At 49.2% G+C, this 24,480-nt stretch overlaps 2 protein-coding genes across 7 annotated transcripts in view; both read right to left on the reverse strand.

The window, feature by feature from the left end:
* The window catches only part of DOP1B (DOP1 leucine zipper like protein B), a 96,917-nt gene extending 94,864 nt beyond the window's left edge, over positions 1-2,053 (reverse strand). For 5 of the 6 annotated variants that reach the window (XM_084801825.1, XM_084801823.1, XM_084801826.1 and 2 more), the window contains exon 1: positions 1,903-2,053. The gene's annotated coding sequence lies outside the window, so the exon portion shown is untranslated. Of the gene's footprint in view, positions 1-1,823 lie in introns of all 6 variants that reach the window. The other variant, XM_084801824.1, reaches the window with a different exon arrangement.
* A 5,139-nt stretch (positions 2,054-7,192) lies between these two features.
* CBR3 (carbonyl reductase 3) lies at positions 7,193-14,567 on the reverse strand. Its single transcript, XM_084801837.1, has 3 exons — positions 11,883-14,567; positions 10,446-10,553; positions 7,193-7,862 (listed from the first exon to the last, which is right to left on the reverse strand). Exons 1-3 carry the CDS (start codon positions 12,169-12,171, stop codon positions 7,426-7,428), a joined length of 834 nt encoding a protein of 277 aa, XP_084657963.1. The 5' UTR covers positions 12,172-14,567; the 3' UTR covers positions 7,193-7,425.
* Between the last annotated feature and the right edge of the window lie 9,913 nt (positions 14,568-24,480).

Genomic DNA, 24,480 nt, shown 5'->3' on the forward strand with positions numbered 1-24,480 from the left:
ACCACAGGGCTGCGCTGCAGTATGCAAATGAGTCCACAAAATTCATTTTCTGGAGGACCTGTTAGCTTCTTCTGAAATAACAGGCTTCACGATTTGTGAAAACAGAAGGAAAAGGTGATAATCAGAGAGAGGCAGTGGTTTTATTTTGCCAAGTCAAGTCTGCGAAGTTTCTATAACCACAAAGTCTATAGCTGAGCTCCCCCCGCCACTCCATTTTTCTCTAAGGAATTTTCAGTCCTGAAAAATCCCACACACAGTTTGTTTATTAAGTGTCCCAGAACTAAGGAGAGAAACTTGAGCAAGACTGGGTCTCTAGTCTGACAAGAAAACTAAATAGTTGCAGCTGAATTCCCACACGGTGGGCTGGAGTGCTGAGTCTGGGCTGGGGTGACTGTTCAGTCTGAAAGACTGAATTCCATCCTCCAGAGCCCAGATAAAAAGGGCTAGAGGTGATAGGGCACACACTTGCAATCCTAGCACTGGGCTCTCTGTCCATAAGCCTGGCCTAACTGGGCTCCAGGCTCAAGGAGCAACTTTGCCTCAGAGTAAAATGGATGGCCTTCCTGAGAAATGAAAACACCCAAAGTTTGCCTCCAACACACACACAGTCTGATTTGGACAAGAAGAGAGGAAGGAGGGGCTATCAGTGGAGGAGTCCTCAAAGTCCACAGGTGTGGACTCTCCTGTTACCAGGAAGAGCTGCATCACTGATAAGATGGGTGTTCAGGACAAGAGTGCCTGGCTGCCCTTGGCAAGGAGGCCCTCAGCCAGGTATGAACAGGCACAAAGCGCTAGCTGATACAACAGCATGGCTAAGAAGCTTAGAAATTATTCAAGCAAACACCTTCCAAATGTGGGGCATGGGGAATTACAAAACCACACAGCTTCTGTGACAGCTCCACGCATCTTTCACTTATGAAACACACTGTCGTCCCATGAGGGATATTACTGCTGAAAGATGGGACTATTAGCAAGCGGTGGGTATAGGCAGGATCCGGGCTCAGTTCAGGGGAAAACTCTGTTACACAAGTGCAAGGATGGCCAAGTCACCCTCCATGCAGCTCTTCTCGCAAGCTGTCCCCGACTCCTTCTTCGGGAGATGCAACAGTTCAGTAAACTGATCGTGCTATGGAAGCCCCCAAACAATTCCACACAAAGGAAACAGCCCTGTGTGTACACGTGCACGTGACAGCTTTGCCTCCGTAGGAGCTTTCTTACCATACCCATTCCTAATTTCTTAGCTCAGGTGAAAACACCAAAAGCCATCTGCTAGATCCGGGAAATCGATTGTAAATGTGCTTACGAGGAAGGAGTAAGTAAGAGGAACACAGTTAACGCCGCCAGCAGACAATCAGCAGATAATGTCCCTGCAATCTAAGGCGCACCAACCCTCTCCACCAAATGGCCCAGTTTTGAATCCGGTCTTTCGCACTAACATCAAATGGCACTGGGGGGGGGGGGGGGAGGGGGCAGGAAGACACCTGACACCTCACAGGAATAGCTTTTAAATGTGGGGTGTCCTCAACAAACAACCATAGACAGGTTTCCCGAGAGGGAGACTGCTGTCACCGGACTGAGCATTTGCTCCGCGGCTAATCCGCAGGCGCAGGCCAGACCGGCGGGTGCACGCACGGAAGCTGGGAACCCCATCGGGGAACCGGGAAGCCCTGACCAACAAAGACTGAGCTTCTAGAACCGCCCAGGGCCGGCTAGGCGGAGACAGGTAGTCATCCCACCTCCACCAGCGGCCCGAGGCCCGCTCGCAGGGACACTGCCAGGCGCGGAAGGACAGGTCTGATGCCCACACCCACGCGCGACCGTACCCGCACTGCAGCAGACGCGCCGCCGCCGGAGCCCTCCCTGCGCATCCGCCGCTCCCGGGCCCGCGAGGACGGGACTTACCGGCGGCCGCGGACCTGGGCGGCGGGCGTGAGGCAGAGCCCGGCGGCTGCGGGAGACGGCGGCTCAGCGCTCAGGCTGGGAAGGCGGACGCGGAGGAGGCAGCAGCACCTCAAGCCTAGCCGCCGCCACTCCCGGGAACCAGGCGGCTGGGGGCGGGGCCGGAAGGCGGGGCCTCGGGAGGGGCGGAGTCCTAGGCGGTGGAAGGACTAGGGCCGTGGTGGGGGGGTCATGACGTTAGCGCGTGGGCGGAGGGCGGAGCCTCGACGATGTTGTGCCTCTCTTCCTAGTGGGCGGTGCTCTAGGCGTGTAGGAGGGGCCTTGGCGGAGGGTGGGTGTGGCCTATGTGGGATGAGGCTTTGCCCTTAGTCTCCTAGGGCGGAGATCGAAGGTGGAGACTTGCGGGAGGAGTGGGTGGGGCCTCGGTTCTCTAGGCGGAGAAATCCTGCTGGATGGATGGTGGGTGGGGCCTCCGAGGGCGGGGCCGAGGGGTCAAGAGACAAGTCTGGAGGCTGCGGGCGTCCAAACTGCTTGGAGTCCGTGGTGGGCGTGGCCTCGCGATGCACTGGGGGGCGGGGGCGGAAGGTCGTACATAATTGGGCAGGTCACCCTAGGCTTTCCTGATACAACCAGATAGAGGACGTCACTCAGGGCCTGCCCAGAGCTCGCCACCGCTGCTTCTTCCGGCCCTTGATGAGGGTTGTTTCCAGGCTTTGCGTCAGGACCACACTCACACCCTCCTCCGAGGGGAGGAGTCGGGAATACTAATCCCAAACACCTGGAGCATAAGTGGGGTTATGGGGTGACTCCGAGTTAAGGTGTCCCTCATCCTCAAACATTAATATCTCTAAACCCACCCAACCTGGCCTATCAGCTACGGATCAAGAAGAGTGGTGGGGTCCGGGATCGCAGGTTTCACCCCGACATTGACCCTATCTTGACAGCAGCGGCACCCAGACAGTTGAAAAAGCGCCACCTACTGACGTAAATTGTCATTGCAGTGGTAGTTTGGGGCTTGGCAGTTGATGAAAGTTTAAAAAGTTATCTGCGCTGGGTAGTTTTATGTCAACTTGACACAAGTTAGAATTATCTAAAAGGGGGGAACCTCAGTGGGCAGAAGCAGAGAAACCTGTGGAGCATTTTCTTAATTAGTGATTGATAGGAGAGGGCCCAGCCCACTGTGGGTGAGGACACACCTAGGCTGGTGTTCCTAAGTTCTGTAAGAAAGCAGGCTGAGTAAGCAATAGGGAGCAAGCCAGTAAGCAGCACCCCTCCATGGCCTCTGAATCAGGTCCTGCCTCCAGGTTCCTGCCCGGCCTGAGTTCCTGCCCTGACTTCCTTCAATGATGAACAGTGACGTGAAAGAGTAAACCAAATCCTTTCTTCCCCTCGTGGTGTTTTGTCACAGAAATAGTCATTAAGACACTGTCCAAATCCATGTAGTAATCATTTATAATGCTCAGAGGATATTTATATACATTTCTTGGAGAAATATATGTGGTTATATCAGATTCCAAAATAGAAATATCCAACTGGGAGAGAGGGTAAAGGCACTTGCTGCTAAGACTGAGTTTGATCCCAGGAGGAGAGAACCAGTTTCTAAAAGCTCACATCATACCACAAGTATGCATACACACACATAATAAATACATGTAACACAACCAAACCTAAATGATAGCCGCAGACAGGAAGGGTTAATGAGTAAAGTCCTGGACACTGATCTTTGTTCCAACAATTTGCTGGAACCCCATCTTAAAAAACCAACCAGCCAACCAACCAACAAAACAAGCAGAAAGCTGGGCATGGTGGCTCAGGCTTTTAATCCCAGCACTCAGGAGGCAGAGGCAGGCGGATCTCTGTGAGTTCGAGGCCAGCCTGGTCTACAAAGCAAGCCGAGGACAGCCAGGGCTACACAGAGAAACTGTCTCAAAAAACCAAAGCAAAACAAGTCACACCTAAAACCATTCACCAGCACAGGCAGTTATGTAAAACCATGTGCGTGTCTTGTATTTATACTCAGATATAAAGAGGTTAAAGTTTGACAGAATTAAATTTTGTAAACTGTTTTTTAAAAAAAGAACAATTCAATTTATAATCAGGATTGATAATAAATATACAATATTTATAATTGGCAGCTAGGCAATAGTGGCACACACCTTTAATCCCAACACTCAAGAGGCAGAGGCAGGAGGATTTCTCTGAGTTCTTGGCTAGCCTGGTCTACAAAATGAGTTACAACTGGTGTGCTTCAGACTGGGGACTAGAGCTCTGGGTCCTCCCAGCACTCCTCAGTCCCTAGCTGCTGCGGGACATGGCTGACCTAGCCCACCCTCTACTTTGAGCTGTCCAGGGCAAGGGCTTTTCCTTCCCCTTCACCATATAATCTGCACATTTTGTTGCTCTTGCTTCATATTCTCTCTCTCTCTCTCTCTCTCTCTCTCTCTCTCTCTCTCTCTCTCTCTCTCTCTCTCTCTCTCTCTCCACCTTGCAGGGCAGCCAAGAGCTGCTTCCAATGAACCTACATTTAGATACTTTAACTTACCCTACATGAGAAGCAGTCGTCTAAAGTCCTCATTTCTGCCACCCCTCCCTAGCTCTTTTTTTTTTTAATTATTATAGGAAAAGGGAGGAATGTTAGTTCACAGCTGATCTGCTAGCCTACTAGACAGTCTGATCTCCCTCTAGGCTGCTTAGCAACCTCTGACATCATCATCTGTGGCCTGCTATCAGATGTGTGTAAGAGGCACTGAAAATAAAAGGACTAACTGGCCACCTCTCTCTCTCTCCCTCTCTCCCTCTCTCTCCCTCCCTCCTGCTCCCTTCTGCACCCTCTCTCTCCCTGCCTAGGGTTTCTTTCCCTCTCCTTGTGTCTGGGGTGCCCCCCATTTCTCTCTCTCTCTCCCACTGTCTGTCGCTGTCTCTTTCTACCCTCTGGGCCCACACAGGTCCTAACTCCTCTCCCCCTCTTTTCCCCCAAATAAATCTCTCCATGTCAGATCTGTTGTGTCTCTATTTATTCTTAATGATAACAAAGACAGCCGAGGCTACACAGAGAAACCCTGTCTCAGTCCCCCCACCCCAAGAAAGAATTAAAATGGGAGGGCTGGGTGGTGCATCAGCAGGTAACAGTACTTGCTGCACAAGCTTGAGGACCCGAGTTCAAATCCCCAGCACCCATGGAATGCTGGGCAGGCACAGCAGCCCACTGTGATCCCAGTAGTTGGGAGGCAGAGCCAGGATCTTCAAGCAAGCTAGCTAGCCTAGCTGAACTGGTGAGCTCTGGGTTCAAGTAATAAATTCTACCTCGAGATATAAAAGATCAAGAAAGATAGTTGCTGTTAGCATTTGGCCTCCACACTCAGGCACACATATGTGCATATGTACTCACTCACACACAGGTGAACATGCATACAAATACACGCACATGAAAAATGGTTGTCCATAGCTATAATCCTAGCACGTGGGAGGTAGAAGCATCAGGGCTAGGCTGGGTTACATGAGACCACCCCCCATCCCAATCTCAGAAAAATATGAACTGAACTGAGAGAGCGATGCACAGTTATAATCCCAGCACTTGGTTGCCAGAGGCAGGGGGATCAGGAGTTCACCTCTAGTCTTGGGCACATAGCTAGTCTGAGGCTAGCCTGTGCTAAAAGAACAAAAAGGAAAATGACAGCGTTGTCAGTGAGCAAGGCTTACTGCGCTAGTTACATAGAGCAGTAAGGGGAAACACAGCCACAACACACAGACTGGCTGGTTACATAGAGCAGTGAGGGAAACACAGCCACGACACACAGACTGGCTGGTTACATAGAGCAGTGAGGGAAACACAGCCACGACACACAGACTGGCTGGTTACACAGAGCCTTGTCAGTAGCTCCAGCATCACGCACAGCCTATTAAGCAACGAGCCTTTAGTTCATGATCTTCTTTCCTTTGGGTTCCAAGCCTGACTATCATTTTCTCCACCATGTACCATGAGACATTTCAATGCATTTCTATTATGCACGTTTCTTTCGACTGCCAGCAATGGTTCAATTCATCCTGGTTAAGGAAAAGAGGCGTTTTAAGCACACGAGAGTATCTTAAAGCATCTGTTAGGTGCCCATGCCCTCAGGAACTGTCTAAGGCAAGGGAAGGGGGTGTGTGTGGTCCTCAGGCCACTTTGTAAATGCTCCTCTTGAGGGCTGACCTAGTTTTTGTCCCTTTGCCTAGGGCTTGCTGTCCCTAGGGCCGCAATGGTTGGGGGATATGGCCATTCACAGTCTAGCCCTAAGCCAGTTCAGCCAGTCTTGCTTTGGTTAGATCAAGACCAAATCGCCTACCCTTGTCACTCAACTATGGGCACCCAGAGGAGGTCCAGCACTGTTAGAGTTTGCGCAGCATAACCATGTAGTAGATATACAAATAACACCATGCGGCAGACCCACGTAGGAGGCTTTATTGGGAGGGGTATGCAGAGGTGGTCTCTGGGAGATGTGAGGAAAAGAGAGATGGCGGGGGGGGGGGGGGAGGAGGAGGGGATGGAGGGAGAGAGAGGGCATGGGGTGAGCCTCTGTCATAAAGTGACCTGGCGCATGCGCAGAAAGTGCACAGGGTAACGGGAACCTAAATCCTGGCAGTGATGTGCTTCTGGTGGCAGTGACGTGCTTCTGGTGACCCCGACTTATTTGAGGGTGGTCCTGAGGTTTCCTATTTTCCCATGGTCCTCAGGGCCTTTGGGGTGGCTTGTATACCACTGCCTACTTACTAACAAGCACACCCGAGGGCTCGCTGTGGTTGTAGCGCTCTCCTGAGTGTTGCAGTTGGCAAGGGTCTCCTCAGCTGCTGTGAAGCTGGGATTGGCTGGAGATTGCAGGGGAAGTGGAAATAAAAAAAAACCCACAAGGCATCTGACTCTTCCACTTCCTGCCTGTGTTTAAGCAGAGCTGCCATGCTCAGTGCCTCCTCCATGCCCGGCCCCCACCCCTCGCCCCCCACCCCTCACCGGCAGCAGGACTGTGGCTGCAGAGGGACATGCCTGTGGAAGCTAACAGAAGCTTGCAGAGACCATTCATGTTGCAGGAGCTACAGCCTGGCTGAAAGGATGTTGGATTTAGTCATGAAATAAAAGCAGGCTGAGGGGCCGTGAGGAGCACGGGCCGCTCTTGTATGGGCCTTTTATGAGCACCTATAGCTCCAGTGTCAGGCCTCTATGGGCACCTGGTATGCATATGGCGCATGCGTGCACACACACACACACACACACGGCACTTGCACACAGACATAAAATAAAAATAAACAACACACAAAATAAAAACAAATAAAACTTTTTCTTTTTTTAATTTGAGAAACAAAGCAGTCACATTAACTGGATGAAGGAGCTAAGAGAGTCCAGACACAGCAAGCCGTTCAGATTGAGCCTGTGGAAGCACACAGAAGCGAATGGCCCATCCTCCTGGGTGTGCCGAAGACACAGACGCCGCCAGCCTCCTCTCAGCCCTCCCACTAACATTGACTGAACCATTAAGCCCCAGAGCAGATGTTTCACCACGTTTGCACAACTTTGTCTCGGACTAGCTGCCCATGAGGCTCAGTGGCATCTGGAGGCAGGAGGGCCAAGTAAACAGGGGTTTCCGCCCCCTGCTCCACGGTCCTGGAGCCCTGGTCCCTTGCCATGTCGGTCTTCACCCAGCCGGGGCAGCAGGCATTCAGCAGAATCCTGTCAGCTTTCCTCTTCTCATCCAGCTGCCGGGCCAGGATCCTCGTAAGGACTGTGACCCCCAGCTTGGACACCCCGTAGGCCGAGTCTGGCCAACCTTCCCTCTCATGAACTTCGTTTTTTGTGTCCTCCACAAACTTTTTCATGAGGTCGACCAGGTCCCCCTCGGTAAGCGTGTCACATCGGAACCTTTCCTGAAGGTCTTCGCTGCAGTTCTCCAGAGCTTTTGAGCCCTGCAGGCTGCTGACATTGACCACCCGACCTGCAACGAACAACACCCACCCGGCAAGTGCATCACAAAGGGCGCTTCCCAGGGCCAGCTAGGCTGCCTGCACCACAGTCACTGTGCAGGTTGAGTTTAATTGCTGATTAAATAAATAAATAAATAAATAAATAAATAAATAAAAGGCGGAGCCTAGAGGCAGCTCAGCAAGTAAAGGGACTTGCCTGCAAGCCGGGTTCCATTCTGGGGTCCCAAAGTGGACAGGGGGAACTGACTCTTGCGGCTTATCCTTTGGCAGCCTCAGGCTTACAGACAAACACGTGGGCGCATCTAGGAACACCTCCCACCTTCGTATTTTTTAATTTTAGAAAGAGCAGGCAAGTAGCTCCCTCTAGTGACTTAATTGTTGCTTAAGCATTTTTGCCTCCTGCAATTAAGCAAAACCTGTTCCTGGAAAGTAATGTGCTAAAAATCTAAATAGAAAGTAAGAAGCCATTTGGGTAAGCACCGTGTCTCTTGCTGAACGTAAGTGTAGCAAAGTCACATGCTCTAGGCATACTATAAGGCAGATTTCTCCCAGGGCAGGAAGTCGCAGACTTGATTCAAAACACAGCTCACCTGGTTTTGCACCCTGGGCCAACAACCACAAGCCTCCAGGGCTTCCCTTTAACTTTCAAAACAACTTGGCCTGTGTTCGATGCTATAATTTTTTTTTTCAAGACAAGGTTTCTCTGTGTAGCCTTGGCTGTCCTGGACTCACTTTGTAGACCAGACTAGCCTGGAACTCACAGAAATCTACCTGCTTCTGCCTCCCAAGTGCTGGATTACAGGTGTGTAGCACTGTGCCTGGCAATGATATAATTTTTAAAAACCGATTTTGTTTATTTATTTTATGTCTTTGAGTGCTCTATCTGCATGTACACTTGTGTGCCTTAAGAAGGCATCAGATCACATTATAGATGGTTGTGAGCCACCATGTGGTTGCTGGGAATTGAACTCAGGACCTCTGGAAGAGCAGACAGTGTCTTCACTGCTAAGCCATCTCCTCAGCCCAATGCTACAATTCTTATTTCAACAGAATGGATCATTTTTGATCAGGTGGTGTAGGCCAACCTGACCTTCCAAGTGCAGGGATTACAGGTGTGCAAGTGTGCGCCCAGCTTGCTTGTAGACCTCCTATGAACCCATCCCACTAAGAAAATGGCTGACGAGCGAGCAGGTGGGCAGGCAGGGGTTCAAGACCATCTCTCCACACTGATCAGATAGAAAACATCTTACAGCTAAGCAGGGCATGATGGTGCATGCCAGGAATCCCAGCATTCAGGAAGCAAAGGGGGCATTAAAAGTTCAAGGCCAGCCTGGTCTACACGGCAGAGTCAAGGCCAGACAAGACTATAGAGTGAGATCCTGTTTCAAAAATAAGAAAGAAATTCTGGCACCCCGAGCTGATTCTCATTCAAAATGCTAAGTTTGAAAAATTAAGTTTTTAGATCTATTTATCTTATGTATATGTAGGAGTGTTTGCCTGCATGTATTCATGTGGGCCACATGCATGACCTGTGCCTGACGAGGTCAGAAGAGGGCATTGGATCCTCTGGAACTGGAGTTACCATGCTGTGAGCTATGGGAGTGCTGGGAACCGAACCCATGTCTTCTGCAGGAGCAACCCGTGCTCTTGATTGCTGAGCTATCTCTCTAGTCCTGAACATTACATTTAAGGCAGATCACTGTAAGTTCGAGGCCAGCCTGGTCTACAAAGCAAGTCCAGGACAGCCAACACTACACAAAGAAACCCTGTCTCAGAAAACCAACCAACCAACCAAACCAAAACAAACAAGCAAAAACAACAACAACAGCCCAGGGCTTTCTCTCAGAATCACTGTCAGCCTTGGCAAAAGAAACTCTTCCGAGAAGTAAGTGCCCCTCTCCAGCAAGTTGGCCACTTCACACATGAGAGTCTGCGTTAACTAATCTCTCTCTCCCAGTTCAGGCCCAGGCTCTGTGGATGACACAGTCCTCAGGTGTATGATGCTCCAATGACACCACCACTGCTGGGTCCAACTGTGGGCACCCGGTAAGCATGAAAAGGAAATTATCAATCTAAACCTCATGGCCAGGGGTAAGATGTCCCTCCACAAAGAATATTTCTTTTTGGATTCTCTCAGTCAGCTTACAACATTTAGAAAAAAAGCTTTCACATAAGTTTCCTTCCTTTCTTTTTCTTTCTTTCTTTCTTTCTTTCTTTCTTTCTTTTTCTTTTCTTTTCTTTCTTTTTTTTTTGTTTGAAGTTTTAAATAAGAAGAAAGGAATAAAAAGAACGCCATAATGCCACACAAGCGGGTGGGCCTATCCTTGCAACATCAAGGGCGGACCCTCTGAGACCATCACAGACTTTTGGGGACATGCTGCATCCTGTGATGGAGGGTTGAGCTCCTGACACAGACTGATCTGTCCCGCAGAGTTCTGACAGCCACAGCTGAAAGGCTCAACTACACAACCAGACACTGATAAAAAAAAAAAAAATAAGGCAGTTTTTACCGCACAACAAACAGCAGCCCGGGGTTGCTATTTGAGGGACCCGTGGCTGCCTCCTGACGGGCGGTAGGCCTACCCTGGACTTACCATGTGGCTTCATTATGGGCAGTAGCTCAGTGCAGACATTTCTAGTGGCGAAAAAGTTCGTCTTTAGTGTCACCTCAGCCTGAATGTCGAAGGGTGTTGGATCATCCGCTTTGAAAAGCATAAGGAAAAAAAAAAAGAGGAATTACATTTCCGTGTGAAACTCATGCAAGAAGGTAGATCCTAACACATAACAGTTAAAGGAGAAGCAAGCCTACTTTAGAAAAAGTCTTGCTGAGCATGGTGATAAATACACTGTAAACACACACACACACACACGCAGGCACGCACACACAGAGGCACGTATGCACACACACTATAAAATCTAGAAGTCGATGGTTCTGAAGCTCTTGTGAACATAAGGAAAGAACTTTCTGGTCCACATCCCACGTTCTCTTGGAACACCTCAAGAACACCTAGTTTGACCTTCCTATCTGAAGCTTGAACCGCATGGGAGGTTCCTGGGGCTTGGGTGAAGACGCTGCCTGTGGAGCGGCTGGTGTAAGACCTCGGCTTCTGTGTGGACGGCTAATGCTCAGGTTTGCACACGCACTGCCCACACGTCAGAAGCAGGGGCTCCGAGAGCCACAATTCACCGGCCGAGAGTTCCTAGGCCCCTCCCCTTCCCAGAAGTTTGGAAGTCGAGTTAGGACTTCCTCAGGCAGGGCCAACTGCATAGAGACTTCTGTTCCGCAATTGTCGCCTTCCCCTGTCAGTCTCAGAGTTAGAAGTGAAGCTGGCACGTTGTGTCTGTTCCAGCAGATGACAACTGGATAATTTTTACTAACTAGCATTTGCTAGAGTAAGTGCTTTTGGTTTTTATTTTATCTTATTATTATTATTATTTTGCCTCTAAACGAAGATGCTTTTCAAATCTCACGTGCAAGTTTGATAACAAACCTAGCTCCCAGGAGAATGGAAGCAGAGCTCGCTTCCTTAATGCTGGAGCCTCTCAAAACACCCCATTAAAGCCGGTAGGAAACCCACTACCGTGCCAGTGCGCGCTAATTTGTGTCTCCGCAACCCATTTCCTGTCCTCAGCAGATGTCTCCTGGCATCTATGAATGCGCCCTTGTTTTCACGCGAAGCGAAAGCTCCAACCGCTTTTGGAAGACCCTTCTCTGAGAAAAGCCTTCGTGCGTGGGACAGAAAGCTGATGAGCTTGGCAAAGCGTGATCCCCTTCCAGGAGGCCGATTTTCTTGCAAACAGGCTCAGCTTAAAGTTCCAAGGAGGGCCTCCGGCAGCGCACAGGCCAGCACAGGCCGCCGGCCGGTTGGGCAGGCGGGGTGTGGAGTAGGACGCCTGGGCGGGCCCGCACCCGAGTCACCGCACGCGGGAACCCGCCTCGCAGGGCGTGAACCGGGCGCACCCAGACGGGATGGCGCAGCCCAGCACCCTGGGAGAATCCTGGGCACTTCCTCCTGGAGCCCCACACCTACTTCTAAAGGCGATGCCCGCGTTGTTGACCAGCACGTTAAGTCCCCCGTACTCCTTGCGCAGAAAATCGCGCAGCGCGCGGATGCTCTGCAGGTCGTCGATGTCCAGCTGGTGGAAGCGCGGGCTCAGGCCCTCCGCCTGCAGCTGCTGCACCGCCGCCCGGCCCCGCGCCTCGTCCCGCGCCGTGAGCACCACGTCCCCGGAGAACTTCCGACACAGGTCACGCGCGATCGCGAAGCCGATGCCCTTGTTAGCCCCGGTCACCAGAGCAACGCGGCTGCAGGACGACATGTCGGAGGGACACACGGGCCAGCTGACTGTAGGGCCGGCTGGGCAGCGGGGTCACGCGTGGTCAGAAACCTGGCGTAGGACTAAGTTCTGGGACCCGGCGCAGCGACTGCTAGGGAGCAAGGCCTTGGGAAGTCGGTCCCTCCCCTCCGAGGAGGGGCCGTCTGTTCCCCAAGGGTCCGCCTCCTCCTGTCAATCCGCCTGTGTAGAGATCCCTGTTCAGAGCTGAGAGTGGGTCAGGACAGGCGCTGCTCCAAAAGGAATTAGTGAGAGGTCAGCAGGACTCGTGGCAATTGGATTGAGGCAACTATTTTGGGGAAACCTCAAAAGGAGGAAAAGAAGTGCTACGTAATTTTCTTGGGCGGGAGTCCGTCATTTTCTGCAAAACCCAAATGCTTGCTTCTGCTGAACTCACACCGAAATTACTTAACACAGGAGCTGCTGTACAGCCGATTCCCCGCAGCTCGCTCAAGGACTTTAGGGAAAAGAGCCTGGACTTAGATTTAACAGGTGTGGGCGAGCTCTGCGGGTCTGGAGGTCCCGGTGCGCCCCCACGTGGGAAAAGGAGCTCATGTTTACAGAACTGTTTTCTTTTAACAGGAGCCAGCAAAGCCGGGTTTTCCCCAAGTGCACTTGAGTTGAAAGCTCTGTATTGGTCTGGGTCCGCGCGAATCGTCTCCCAAGGACATTCTGAACCTACTAACAAAGTTCCAGGCGCGGCTACGCGTAGGCGTGCGACTAGACCTCCTCCCAACTTCAGTGGAATCCAGTCTGCTGATCCCCTTGGGTAGTGATAATGAGGTTTAAGGACAACTAAGTCCTCATGGTGACTCAGCTTTTCCTAAGTCGATCTGGTCGAACTGCCCTAGCCTCTTGTTCCCGGCTCCACCCACTTCTTCAGACGATCCCTGAAGTCAGGCAGATGAGTTCTGTGGGGGCTGGTGTGCCTGTGATGGATAACTCTAGCTCCGCCTAGGATACAGACCCTCTGGGCTAGTCTATGAGGGAGTGTCTCAATCCTACTGCGGTGAGAGGTCCACCCTGAGGGCTGGGATGCCAGACTGACTAAAAAAAGGAGAAAGTGAGGTTGTAGAGCTGGCTCAGTGGGTAAAGGTCATGAGGACTAGAGTTCAAATCCTCAAGGCTCACATAGTGCGGGGCAGGACGGGTGGTGTGTAATCCCAGAAACAGGATTCCTTAATGCACCATGCCTCAAAGAACCAGGAAGTGATGGATGGAGGAAGGCACTTGATGCCAAGCTCTGGCCTCTGCACACATGAGCACCCTCCCACACACACGGGTGGCACATGCGTGCACACACATGCACATGCAAAAAGAAACATCATCGTGAGCTGAGTGCTAGTGTACTCTCTCAGCTCCCTGACTACAGACACAGTTTGACCATCTGTCTTAAGCTCACGTCTTTATCAATCCCCAATGATGCTCTGGACCACCCCCCCCCACACACACACACACAGCTGTGAGCCAAAAATAAATCCATCGTTAAACGGCTTTTTCTTTTGGTTATTTTGTCAAAGGAACAAGGAAAGTAACGTTACAGTGCGGGTCCAGGGATAGCTGTTTTCTGCTTTCTTCCCTAAAGCCCAGCGGGGAGCTGGGGAGTGTAGTTCTGTGACAGAGCTCTTGTCTAGCAAACCCTCGTGAATGAGAATCCCTGAAAAGAAGCTGTGGCTGGCTGGGAACAGATGACTCCTGGAAGGCGTTTCTGTGTCTGCAGAGACTGACTGGCCAACAGGAATTCCAGTGCTTGGAGAGACTGGGATGTTGTAGGCTCAGAGGGTAATTGCTTTATATGGGGCTAGCTTTAACTTCTGGAGCAGCTACTCCTTGCCCGACTTGTCTGAACTAATACCTCATGATAGTAAATACAACCTCTTAGAACTACTGACTCAGCAGAACCCTGGTCTCCACCAATCCAGAGCTAAGATGGGCAACAGACAGCACGCTGGGCCAATAGAACATCTTCCCCCATCTCGATGTACCAGCCTCTCTGCTGTCTCCACCACTGTATTTTAAAGCTGCCTTGGCTTAGAACTTTCTTTCTCTGTAAAACTATAAAACCTTCGTGAAGCTGCTTCTGTGTTCCCAGGCCATGGTCACTCAAAATGGCTCCAGGATAAATGATCTCTTATTCCGTTAAGGGGAGAGCCGGTCTGTGATGGCACACGGCTTTAATGCCAGCAGTAGGGAGGCAGAGGCAGGTGGGTCTCTGAGTTCAAGGCCAGTCTGGTCTATGAAGAGAGTTCCAGGACAGCGAAGGCTACACAGAGAAACCCTGCCTTGAAAACAAACAAACAAGATGAGAGTTGTGGTTTATGTCAACACCTGAGGTGGCAGGCTGGAAAGCTGTTAAGTGTATACGTGGGGCTGGCGAGATGACTTGGTTGTAGACATTCAGTTCCATAGACAGCAGTGGAGCTTCCAAAGGACACCTCCCCACACAGGAAGTGTTGGTGAGGGCTTGGTTCTCACAGAGGGGGAAGGCACTTGTCACCAAGCCAGATGGCTTAAGTTTGATTCCTGGGGTTTACAAGGTGGAAGGAAAGAATCAGTTGAGACCTGGTTCGGCCTTTAACATAGCATAACTGCAGCCATTTTGGTTTTTGGTCTCCCATCTTGATTATGAGGTGAAATTAAGTTCAAGTTTTCAGGCTTTGCCGTCTAATAATTACATCTCTATGGTTTTGTTTCTCAAGATTGTATACTTTGTTACCTGGACACTCTGTAAAGTCTCTCAACTTCAGAACCAATCAAATTAAAGGTCATTTGGAAACCCTTTGTCTAGCTAGTCAAAATGATGTGATGTTGCTTCCTACACTTGGATACCTGGTTGTGGGTTTTTTTTTTTTTAAGCTGGTTATGGTTTTGTTACCTAGTTGTTACTTGGTTACGGTTTTTCTTATAAAAAGGCTGCCTGCCTTAGAAGCCAACCATCCTCACACACTTTGGCTCCCCAGTCCACTGGGCCCCTGGCAGTGGTCAATAAATGTGTTCATTAAAGCCTGGTGTCTGGCTGGTTTCTGTGGCTATTCTTGAACATCAGCAATAGAGTCTCATGGTGTTGCCCAGGCTGGTCTTGAACTCTTGGTTCTAGCAGTCCTCTGGCTCAGCCTCCAGAGGAGGCCCTGGGTCCACAGGCTCATGCCGCTGTCTTGCCTTTCACCCCTCTGTCCCCTTAGCATATCTGGCGAAGATTAGGACCTTTAATAGACGATGCCCCCAGGAGCCAGCTTTTACATTCCTGAGCCTCTTCTCTCCATTCCCCCGCAGTTATTTTTAATTTATTTTCTGTTTTTGGTCCACTTTGGGCTTACTTGATCATTAGTCTCTTGAAGTGGAAGCCAAGGTTGCTGGTTTGATATATTTCCTCTTTTCTAGTGCACACAGCACAATTTACACATTTCCCTTAAAGCACTACTTGGTGGCACTGATATTTTTTGGTTTTAGGTGCCGGATCCAGAGCCCAGAGCAGAAATGGTAGACTGCTGACCAGACCATCAGCAGCTTCCAATGTGCCTTTGATACCCTTTTGACCAATATTATTTAGAAAAACCTTTTTAAAAAAGATTTATTCATTTATTTATTATGTATTCAGTATTCTGCCTACATGTGTGCCAACTGGCCAGAAGAGGGCACCAGATCTCATTATAGATGGTTATGAGTCACCATGTGGTTGCTGGAAATTGAACTCAGGACCTCTGGAAGAGCAGTCAGTGCTCTTAACCACTGAGCTATCTCTCCAGCCCCGTAGAATAAACTTCTTTTAATTCCAACTCTTTACTTATGGCTCTCCCGGGATCTTGCTGTTGATCTCTAACAATTCCACTGAAAGCAGAGAATAAATTCTAATGGCATCTCTTTTTGTTGTTGTTACTTGTTTTTTGAGACAGGGTTTCTCTGTGTAGCCCTGGTTGTCCTGGACTCCCTTTGTAGACCAGGCTGGCCTCGAACTCACAGAGATCTGCCTGCCTCTGCCTCCCGGGTGCTGGGATTAAAGGCCTTGAATGCTGAGCTTCTAATGGCATCTCTTAAAAAGAGTTTGAAACATACCAAGGCATGGTAGTACGTGCCCTGTAGACTGTCAAGGGAGGAAGATGAGGCAGGGGAATAGCTTCAGATCAGGAGTTCAAGACCAGTCTGCATAATGCAATAAAGTAATGTTTTTGCTCTCTCTTCCTCAAGCCGTTTCCCACACATTCTCCTATTCTCTGGAAGGTGACATTCTTCTGTCTCGCTCTCCCAAACTGAGCTTGCAAGTCTGTGGCACCATGCCTGGCTCTTTAAAAAGAGTTTCAAAAGCTGAGGAATACTAAGGAGCAATTTCTGTAACGATAATTATCTCAGAGAAAGGCAAAAATTAGTGCAGACAGAATAATTGGAGGACAAAATGCGCAGGAAGGCAAAGCAGCCCGATTCCAGGTGTCCCATGGAAGCTCCAGGGGCCGGGGTCCCTGACTACTGCACAGCCGAGGGGACGCCGTGTGGCAAGCATTCAGTCCTACCAGGGGTCCCAGCACAGACACGGTTACATACATATTTTCTGAGAAGTGATGGGGTCTTGTGGTTTGACAAAACTTCCTTTTAGTCAAGATTTCTCATACATGTGTACCACGCTGCTCCTTGTCACCCCCAACGTGGCCCCTTTTTCCCCTGCACAGAGAGCCCCTGTTCCCCCTCACGCCACACAGATGTCAATCTGGTTCCTGAGCAAAGAAAATGGTGGCACTTGCTTGCTCTTGTACACAATGCATTTGACTTAACACGATGCCCAGGGGACTTGCAGACCCTGCTGACACTTGTAGCCACTTGTTGCCAGCCATTGTCAACCCCATTGAGCTCTTTGACATGGTGGAGGATGCTGAACCTGTGGGCCATGTCTCCTTTAAGCTGTTTCGCTGACATGAGACAAATTTCATGCTCTGAGAACAGGCAAGAAAAGCTTTGGTTAGAAGGTTCCTCTCAACTCATGTGCTGGGCTGGTGTGTTAGTCAGGGTCACTACTGCTGGCATGAAACGCCATGGCCAGAATCGCCTTGGGGAGGAACCGGTTTATTTGGCTTCTATAACTTCCACACCACTGTTCAGCAGTGAAGTAAGTCAGGGCAGGAACGTGGAGGCAGGGCCTGAGGCAGAGGCTATGAAGGTGTGCTGCTTACTGGCATGCTCAGTTTTCTTTCTTTCTTTCCTCCTCCTTCCTTCTCCTCCTCCCCCTGCATTTTCCTCCCAAATGTTAGAAATAAAAGTGTGTTCCACCACCGCCTGGCCCAGTCTGTTTTCCTGTAGAACCCAGGGCCATCTGCTCAGGGGGTGGCCCCACCCACAATGGGCTGGGCCCTCCTACATTAATCACTAATTAAGAAAATGCCCTACAGGTTTGCCAACAGGACAGTCTTATGGAGGCATTTTCTCAATTGAGGCTCCCTCCTCTCCACGACTCTGGCTTGTGTCAAGTTGACGTAAAAAGCAAGGCAGCACAGTTGGCAACTTCACACACCATCCTACTGGTGCTGGAGGCAGGTCTGTGAACAGGGAGACATCTGAGGAAGAGGGCTGCACCCTGGAATCTCAGTCTTGCCTGAGATCCTGCCTACGGCAAATGCTGGAGAGACACAAATGCTTCCCAGTTTTTCGCTTAAGCTGCCAAGACATGGTAAACATATGGTGTTTGGGAAGATGAAAGAGGCCATGACCATCCTGTAAAGCCATGGGGTGCCTTGTGTCCAGGAATGCCCAAACCAGCAAGGTCACCATTGCCAGCTGTGGACAATGCTGGCACTTTTTGTGGGGATCTGAGGAAGCGCAGAGTGAATATGTATTTTTAAGTATGGGCATGGTCATGTCTAAAAACAAAACCTCGGGGCTGGAGAGATGGCCCAGAGGTTAAGAGCACTGTCTGCTCTTCCAGAGGTCCTGAGTTCAATTCCCAGCAAAACACATGGTGGCTCACAACCATCTATCCTAGGATCTGGTGGCCTCTTCTGGCATGTAGTGTGCATGCAGATAGAGCACTTATATATACATAAAATAAATAAATAATCTTTAAAAAAAATTGGCACCCCCCCCCCCAAGTTGAGAGGGATGTCACAACCTTCTTTTGGTCCCAGTATGTACAAAATCTAGCAACTGAGACTAAAGGGTCCTCCTCGGGGAAGTTTGCAGCCTCAGTCTGCTGAGACTGCTGGGCTACAGAGGCCGCATATGGAGACTGGCTACCTCCTCCCCTACTGTGCTGTTAGCAATAACCTTGATGAGCTTCGGGTTATTAAGCGGTAGGTGCACTCCATCAGAGCAAGCACAAACCTCCTGATGCCAGCTTTTCTGTGCGCATCTGTCCTTTCTTCATTCCCATGGTGCCCCACGATCGCGGCCCTGGATGTGGTAATGTTTTGACTTGAGTTCGTCTTGACTGATAGACCATTCCTTCTGCAGCTCAGGAGAGCGCCCTCCCCGCCATCTGCTGCTAACATCCTGGAACCTTTTGTTCCTCTGTTAATTCTGAAGATTCGAGGAGAGAGACCATTGACCCAAATCATCGTGGCCAAACTAGTTAAAGCAAGCCATTGGCTAATGCAAGCTTTTTAATTCAGATGGCCTCTCCTTAAGAGGAGATTCAAGAAGTCAGCACTGGATACGAGGAAGATAAGATTTTTTATTTTTAATTCTTATTTTTAGAGACGGGCTGTAGTCCTGGCTGTCTTAGACTCACTTTGTAGACCATGCTGGCCTCAAGCTCACAGAAATATGCCTGTCTCTGCTTCCCGAGTGCTGGGATTAAAGGCGTGCGTCACCAGGAGGATAAAATTCTTGTAGCTCAGGGATTGCCAAATGAAGGGTTTAGTGGGTAAAAGACATAGGTTTGGGGACTGGTGAGATGGCTCAGCGGTTAAGAGGTCTCTCAGTCTTCAGCAACTACATGGTGGCTCATGACCATCTATAAAGGATCTGATGCCCTCTTCTGGAATGCAGCTGTGTATGCAGACAGAACACTCACACACTCAGAAAAAAAAAATAGGGTTGCAGAAGCAGACCATATAAACATAACAAGTTAGTCAGAATGACCTCCTGAATCAAAGACATGCTTGCAAGGTGGTTGTAACAAGGCAGTCATAGCCAGGCGCGGTGGCGCACCACTGTAAACACAGCCCTCGGGAGGCAGAAGCAGGTGGAGCTCTGTGAGTTTGAGGCCAGCCTGGTCTACAAAGCAAGTTCAAGAGAGCCAAGGCCACACAGAGAAACCCTGTCTCAGAAAAACCAAAAACCAAACCAATCAACCAAATAAGTAAAACAAGGCAGTCGTAGATGCTCATAACAACCTTTCGAAACAAAGGTAAGGTTGCAAGATGGTTATAATAACTTTTTGAAACAAAGACACAATTGCCATTTCCTGGAACAGGCAGTGCAGAACCAGCCCTAGTTAAGGTTACAGGTAGGGCAGGGCACAGCCTGATCCTTGAGTCTAATCATAGACAGGGATGAGCCTAGTTTGTCTTTACTATAAGATAGCTTTTTAGCCTAAAATGGAGGCAGGTTGATTCATCCTTTCTGCCTTGCCATATGTGTCCCTGTCAAATCCTTGATAGCATCCCTGGTGGGGGTGGGGCGGGGTAGGATGGCAAAGTCTGTAATACATCAAAAGATGCACGGCCCATTTACAAACTGACCTGTTTGGTTAGTGTGGCAGTTCTAGGAGAGCCATCACACCTGGCATTTACTCTGGAGTGATGCCACTTAGCCTTGTAGGGATCTCTTGTGAATACTCAATGGTTGTTATCTGAAGTCACAGGGCTGCTCTTTCCTGGGAGTTTCAGAACCGTAGCATGACCACAGTCATAAGACATTGCTGGCAGGCCTGGAAATCTTTTTTTTTTTTTTAAATATAATTTATTTATTTACTTTGAGACTGTGTAGCCTTGGCTGTCCTGGACTCGCTTTGTAGACCAAGCCAGCCTCGAACTCACAACAATCCACCTGCCTCTTCCTCCTGAGTGCTGGGATTAAAGACATGCGCCACCACTGCCCAGGGAAACCTGGAATTCTTATAATGACTTCCTTTGCTTAGGTTCCTTAAGACAACTCTTAGATCAGATAAGAGACTTTGGTATGAGGGGATTGACTCACTCAGAGGGGTCTAACGATCAATAAAAGCGATTCTTCGAAGCTGCTGACTGTTCAATTCATCAGTGCTGATGCCTCTGCTGCCAGCAACAGCCGTAATACACCCTGCAGTGTCTTTCTTCAATCGACCAGTTTAACTCAAAACACTCAGTAAGAACAAAATTTTAGCCTGGTGTGGTGGCACAGGCCTTTAATCCCAGCACTCAGGAGGTGGAGGCAAACATCTGGTTTCCTGATCCAGCTGAAGAGGCTGGGAGCGATCACTTTGGCTGGATGGTTTATACTTTTAGCAAGTCCAGGGCTTTCTGGTTTCGTAGGACTACCTGGGGCTCATGCGGCATAGATCATCTTTGGAGCAGTTTGTGGGCCACATACAATTTCTGGATGGTGTTTACCAGCTGAATGGAACTCTGCCAAGACAGAAGCTGGGCCAGCCTGTTCTACAAAGCGAATTCTAGGACAGCCAGGCTATACAGAGACAGCCTGTCTCTAAATAAATAAATAAATAAATAAAAAAATAAATAAATAAAGTATACCTGGTTTTACATAAACTTTACTTGTTTTAGGTTTAATCTTGAAAACATACAGGAGGCTAAATAAATCTTGTCCTTATAAATGAGTTATATTTGTAAAGAATTTGATAGTTTATAAGGTGACTATTAATTATCTTTGATGTTTTACAAGAAGTGAGTAGCTTTTATAAGATTAGGATTATTCGGCTTAATCTCTGTTAAGTTTCACCTTAAAAAATCTTGAAGCTCTTTCAGCATAAATCACACATACAGTCCATAGAGAGACTGGCAACTTTATTCTCCTGGCCCCTTCTTAGTGCACCATTGCAGAATATCACAGTTTCTTGTATGACTCAGTTTATCGAAATAGCTAAAGCATAGCAAGGTTAGAAAAAACAAGGAGGCTGGACATTCATTCTTAAGTCAGTCTCTGTCAGCCTGCATAGACCTTAGGTCAGGACATTCTATAGGCTCTTTGTCTGATGCTTCACTCACTGTCCTGCTGCATCATAAGACAGGAGTGTCCCGGTTTCTGGTGTTTAGTGTTTGGTGGTCACAGCTCTGGCCCTAACTTTAAGTGGCCAGAGGCTACCCCAGCTGTTTGAGATTCCAGTGTACCCTTGGGCCCTTCTTGGGGTGGGTGAGCCCTGAAGCATTTTCATTATGCTAACAGGTAACATCTAAATCATATTAACCGTTAGCCAGTAGCGAACTTCAGGAGTTTAAAAAAATAAAAAACAAAAAACAAGGTTAGTAAATTTGCAGACTTGCCCAGACTTTGATAGATTAGGTCTTTGTTTTGAGATTACACATGTAGCTTTCTAATTATTAACCCTGTGCTATACTTTTGTTATAGATTTTATAGATTTTTTAGCATATCAAAAATTCATAAATCCTGAGATACAGAAAGTTCATATAATAGTCTTACAATTTTTGAGATAAAATTGATATAAACACATTAACATAACAGTAATAGAGAGATGGGTTGCAGGTGAAGACGGAACAGGCCAGAAAATGAGAAGAAGCCAGAAAATTAGAGCAGATTGCTGAGTCAGATTGAGGCCAAGCAGAGCAATTCAGGGCCAAGAGAGAGGAGCCAGATTACGTTAGTCAGCTGGAAGAGGAGTTAGAGCCAGAACAGCTGACTTGAACCAGCCAGCCCAGAGCTCAGAAAGAGTAAGTAAGGGTGAGCTTATTAAGCAGTAAGTCCCAGGGGCTGAAAACATCCTAGGCCTAGGTTAGCTTGTACAGAGGCTAGAAGCTTCTAGGACTAGGCTTAGGTTAGCAGAAGGAGGCAGTCAGCCTCCCTGATAACAATGGAGCCAGGAGAATCAAAGTTACTTTCACACAATCAATTTCTTTTTTGCTGCGGCCCTTTGCGCAGGCAGTCCACTCAACTGAAGGTGTGCCTTGGAATGTGTCCAAGGCGCACAGCTCCCAGAGAGCAGCTCTTCCACCCTGGAGGGCCCGAGGGAAGGGTCTGCCTTCAGAATGTCTGCATTTGGCTTGAGATCTTGATCTGGATGGGGAACTCAAAATGTTAGTCCCAATGACACCGATCCGAACCATCGTGGCCAAATTAATTAAAGCAAGCAATTAATTAAAGCAATCTTTTTTATTCGTGTACTCAGGCTACCTCCTTCCTAAGGTGGGAATCCCAGAGGTCAGCATTAAATGTGAGGAAGACAAGGTTGCTGTAGCTCAGGGGTAGGTGGCTTCCAAATGGGGGATTTGATGGGCAAAGTAGGTGGGGTTGCAGGAGCAAAGCGTAAGTGTAACAAGTCAGCCATAAGGACCTCCTGAAACAAAGACGTGACTGCAAGGTGGTCATAACCAGGCTGTCGGGCTGTAACGTCAGCCATTGGGATTTCCCATTTTCATTGTTTCCCTCTGAGTCTAGCAGAACTCAGTCCATGACTGAATAAAAACTAAGAAAAAAAATGCTTAGGGCAGTGTGGGTTACATCAATGTATAAACCGATGATGCAACTGCTCCATGGTTTTTATTGTAGAAGAGAGAGAGAGAGAGAGAGAGAGAGAGAGAGAGAGAGAGAGAGAGAGAGAGAGAGAAAGAGAGAACAAAGAAAGAGAGAGGAAGAGAAAAGGAGAGAAGGCCGGGTGTGGTGGTGCACTCAGCACTTGGGAGGCAGAGGCAGGTGGATCTCTGTGAGTTCGAGGCCAGCCTGGTCTACAAAGTGAGTTCCAGGATGGCCAGAGCTGTTACACAGAGAAACCCTGTTTCAAACCCCCCTCCCCTGAGAGAGAGAGAGAGAGAGAGAGAGAGAGAGAGAGAGAGAGAGAGAGAAAGAGAGAGAGAGAGAGAGACAGACAGACAGACAGACAGACAGACAGACAGAGACAGAGGCAGAGGCTGGTGAGCTGGAAGGAGCTGAGGGTAAGGTAGGAAGTTAGAAGACTAGTGTGCCACCATGGACTTTGAGATATGTAACAGATACTTGTGTGTGATGCTGAGGGGCCCGGGAGGCTGGCATGATCTTTGCTATGGTAATTGACAACACAAGTAGCCATGTGCCCCCTTGCGCCAGAGGTAAGGGGAGTGACTCCTTTTGGCAGATGAGAGCCAGTTTCACAAGTTCCCAGAGGGATGCTGGCATTTACCTAACCACCAGAATCCTCCTGTTGTCCGGCTTGAGCTCATTTCTGGGTATTTGAACTGACTTTTGGGGCTTGGGGACCCAGAGTTTCCTGGGATCTTACAGCGATAACACTATAAATCTTGTGTTGTTGCTGTGTTCTGCACAGGGAGAAGACATCGTCTCCAGTGAAGTGTCTATTTGCTTGCTGCCATCTGTCCATGTCCTCCCAGACAGGAGCCAAAACAACCATGCCTCAGCCAGTGCTAATTTGCCAGCCACAGGAAGGGGAAGGGGGAGGGGGTGTCTGCAGCTTCACCCCGAGGATGCGCTGTGACTCCTGTTTTGTAAATGACACAGTAGCTTGGAGGCAGGCTGGGGCAGGTGTGGGACCCACAATCCCTCAGGAAGGTCCGGTTCCTGAGTCAGTAGAATAGATAAACAGATGGGATGGCGGCTCCCTTGCCCCTCTTCACCATCTACCAGGCTTTTCTGCCTCCTCTTCGCAGGAGTGAACTGTAAGGTAAGCCAGAACAGTAGTGCTGTAACTGCTAAGGGGGTGACAAAGAAAGAGTCCTGGCGATGCCATGTCATGATGAACCATAGCCCTGCCTCCTTTCCCTGTGTGCTCTGGGCCCCAGTGCAAAGGATGGGGCCTGGTATCTGGCTCTTCTTGAGGTTACCATGGTGACTGTACCTTTGGTACCCTGGAATTGGTGTCTGGCCATTAGACTCCATGTGACTCAACAGGAAAGGCACAACCAACGCTGCAGGTTGTAGTAAGATGCTTCTCATGCGATTGGGGCATGGAGCTGTTTACATGTGGTGTCCAAAGGAATCAGTTAAGCTTGGGCCAAGCCTGCAAAAATTGTAACTTGAGCATCATTAAAAGGAAAATGCGTACTCGGGAGGCAGAGGCAGGCGGATCGCTGTGAGTTCGAGGCCAGCCTGGTCTACAAAGTGAGTCCAGGATGGCCAAGGCTACACAGAGAAACCCTGTCTCAAAAAACAAAAACAAAAACAAAAAAAAAAAGGAAAATGCGTTCAGTGACGTCTACGAACAGCATTGCA

This window comes from Acomys minous (genome assembly GCF_964271855.1).
Source record: "Acomys minous genome assembly, chromosome: 11".
In the NCBI taxonomy this organism is placed as follows: domain Eukaryota; kingdom Metazoa; phylum Chordata; class Mammalia; order Rodentia; family Muridae; genus Acomys; species Acomys minous.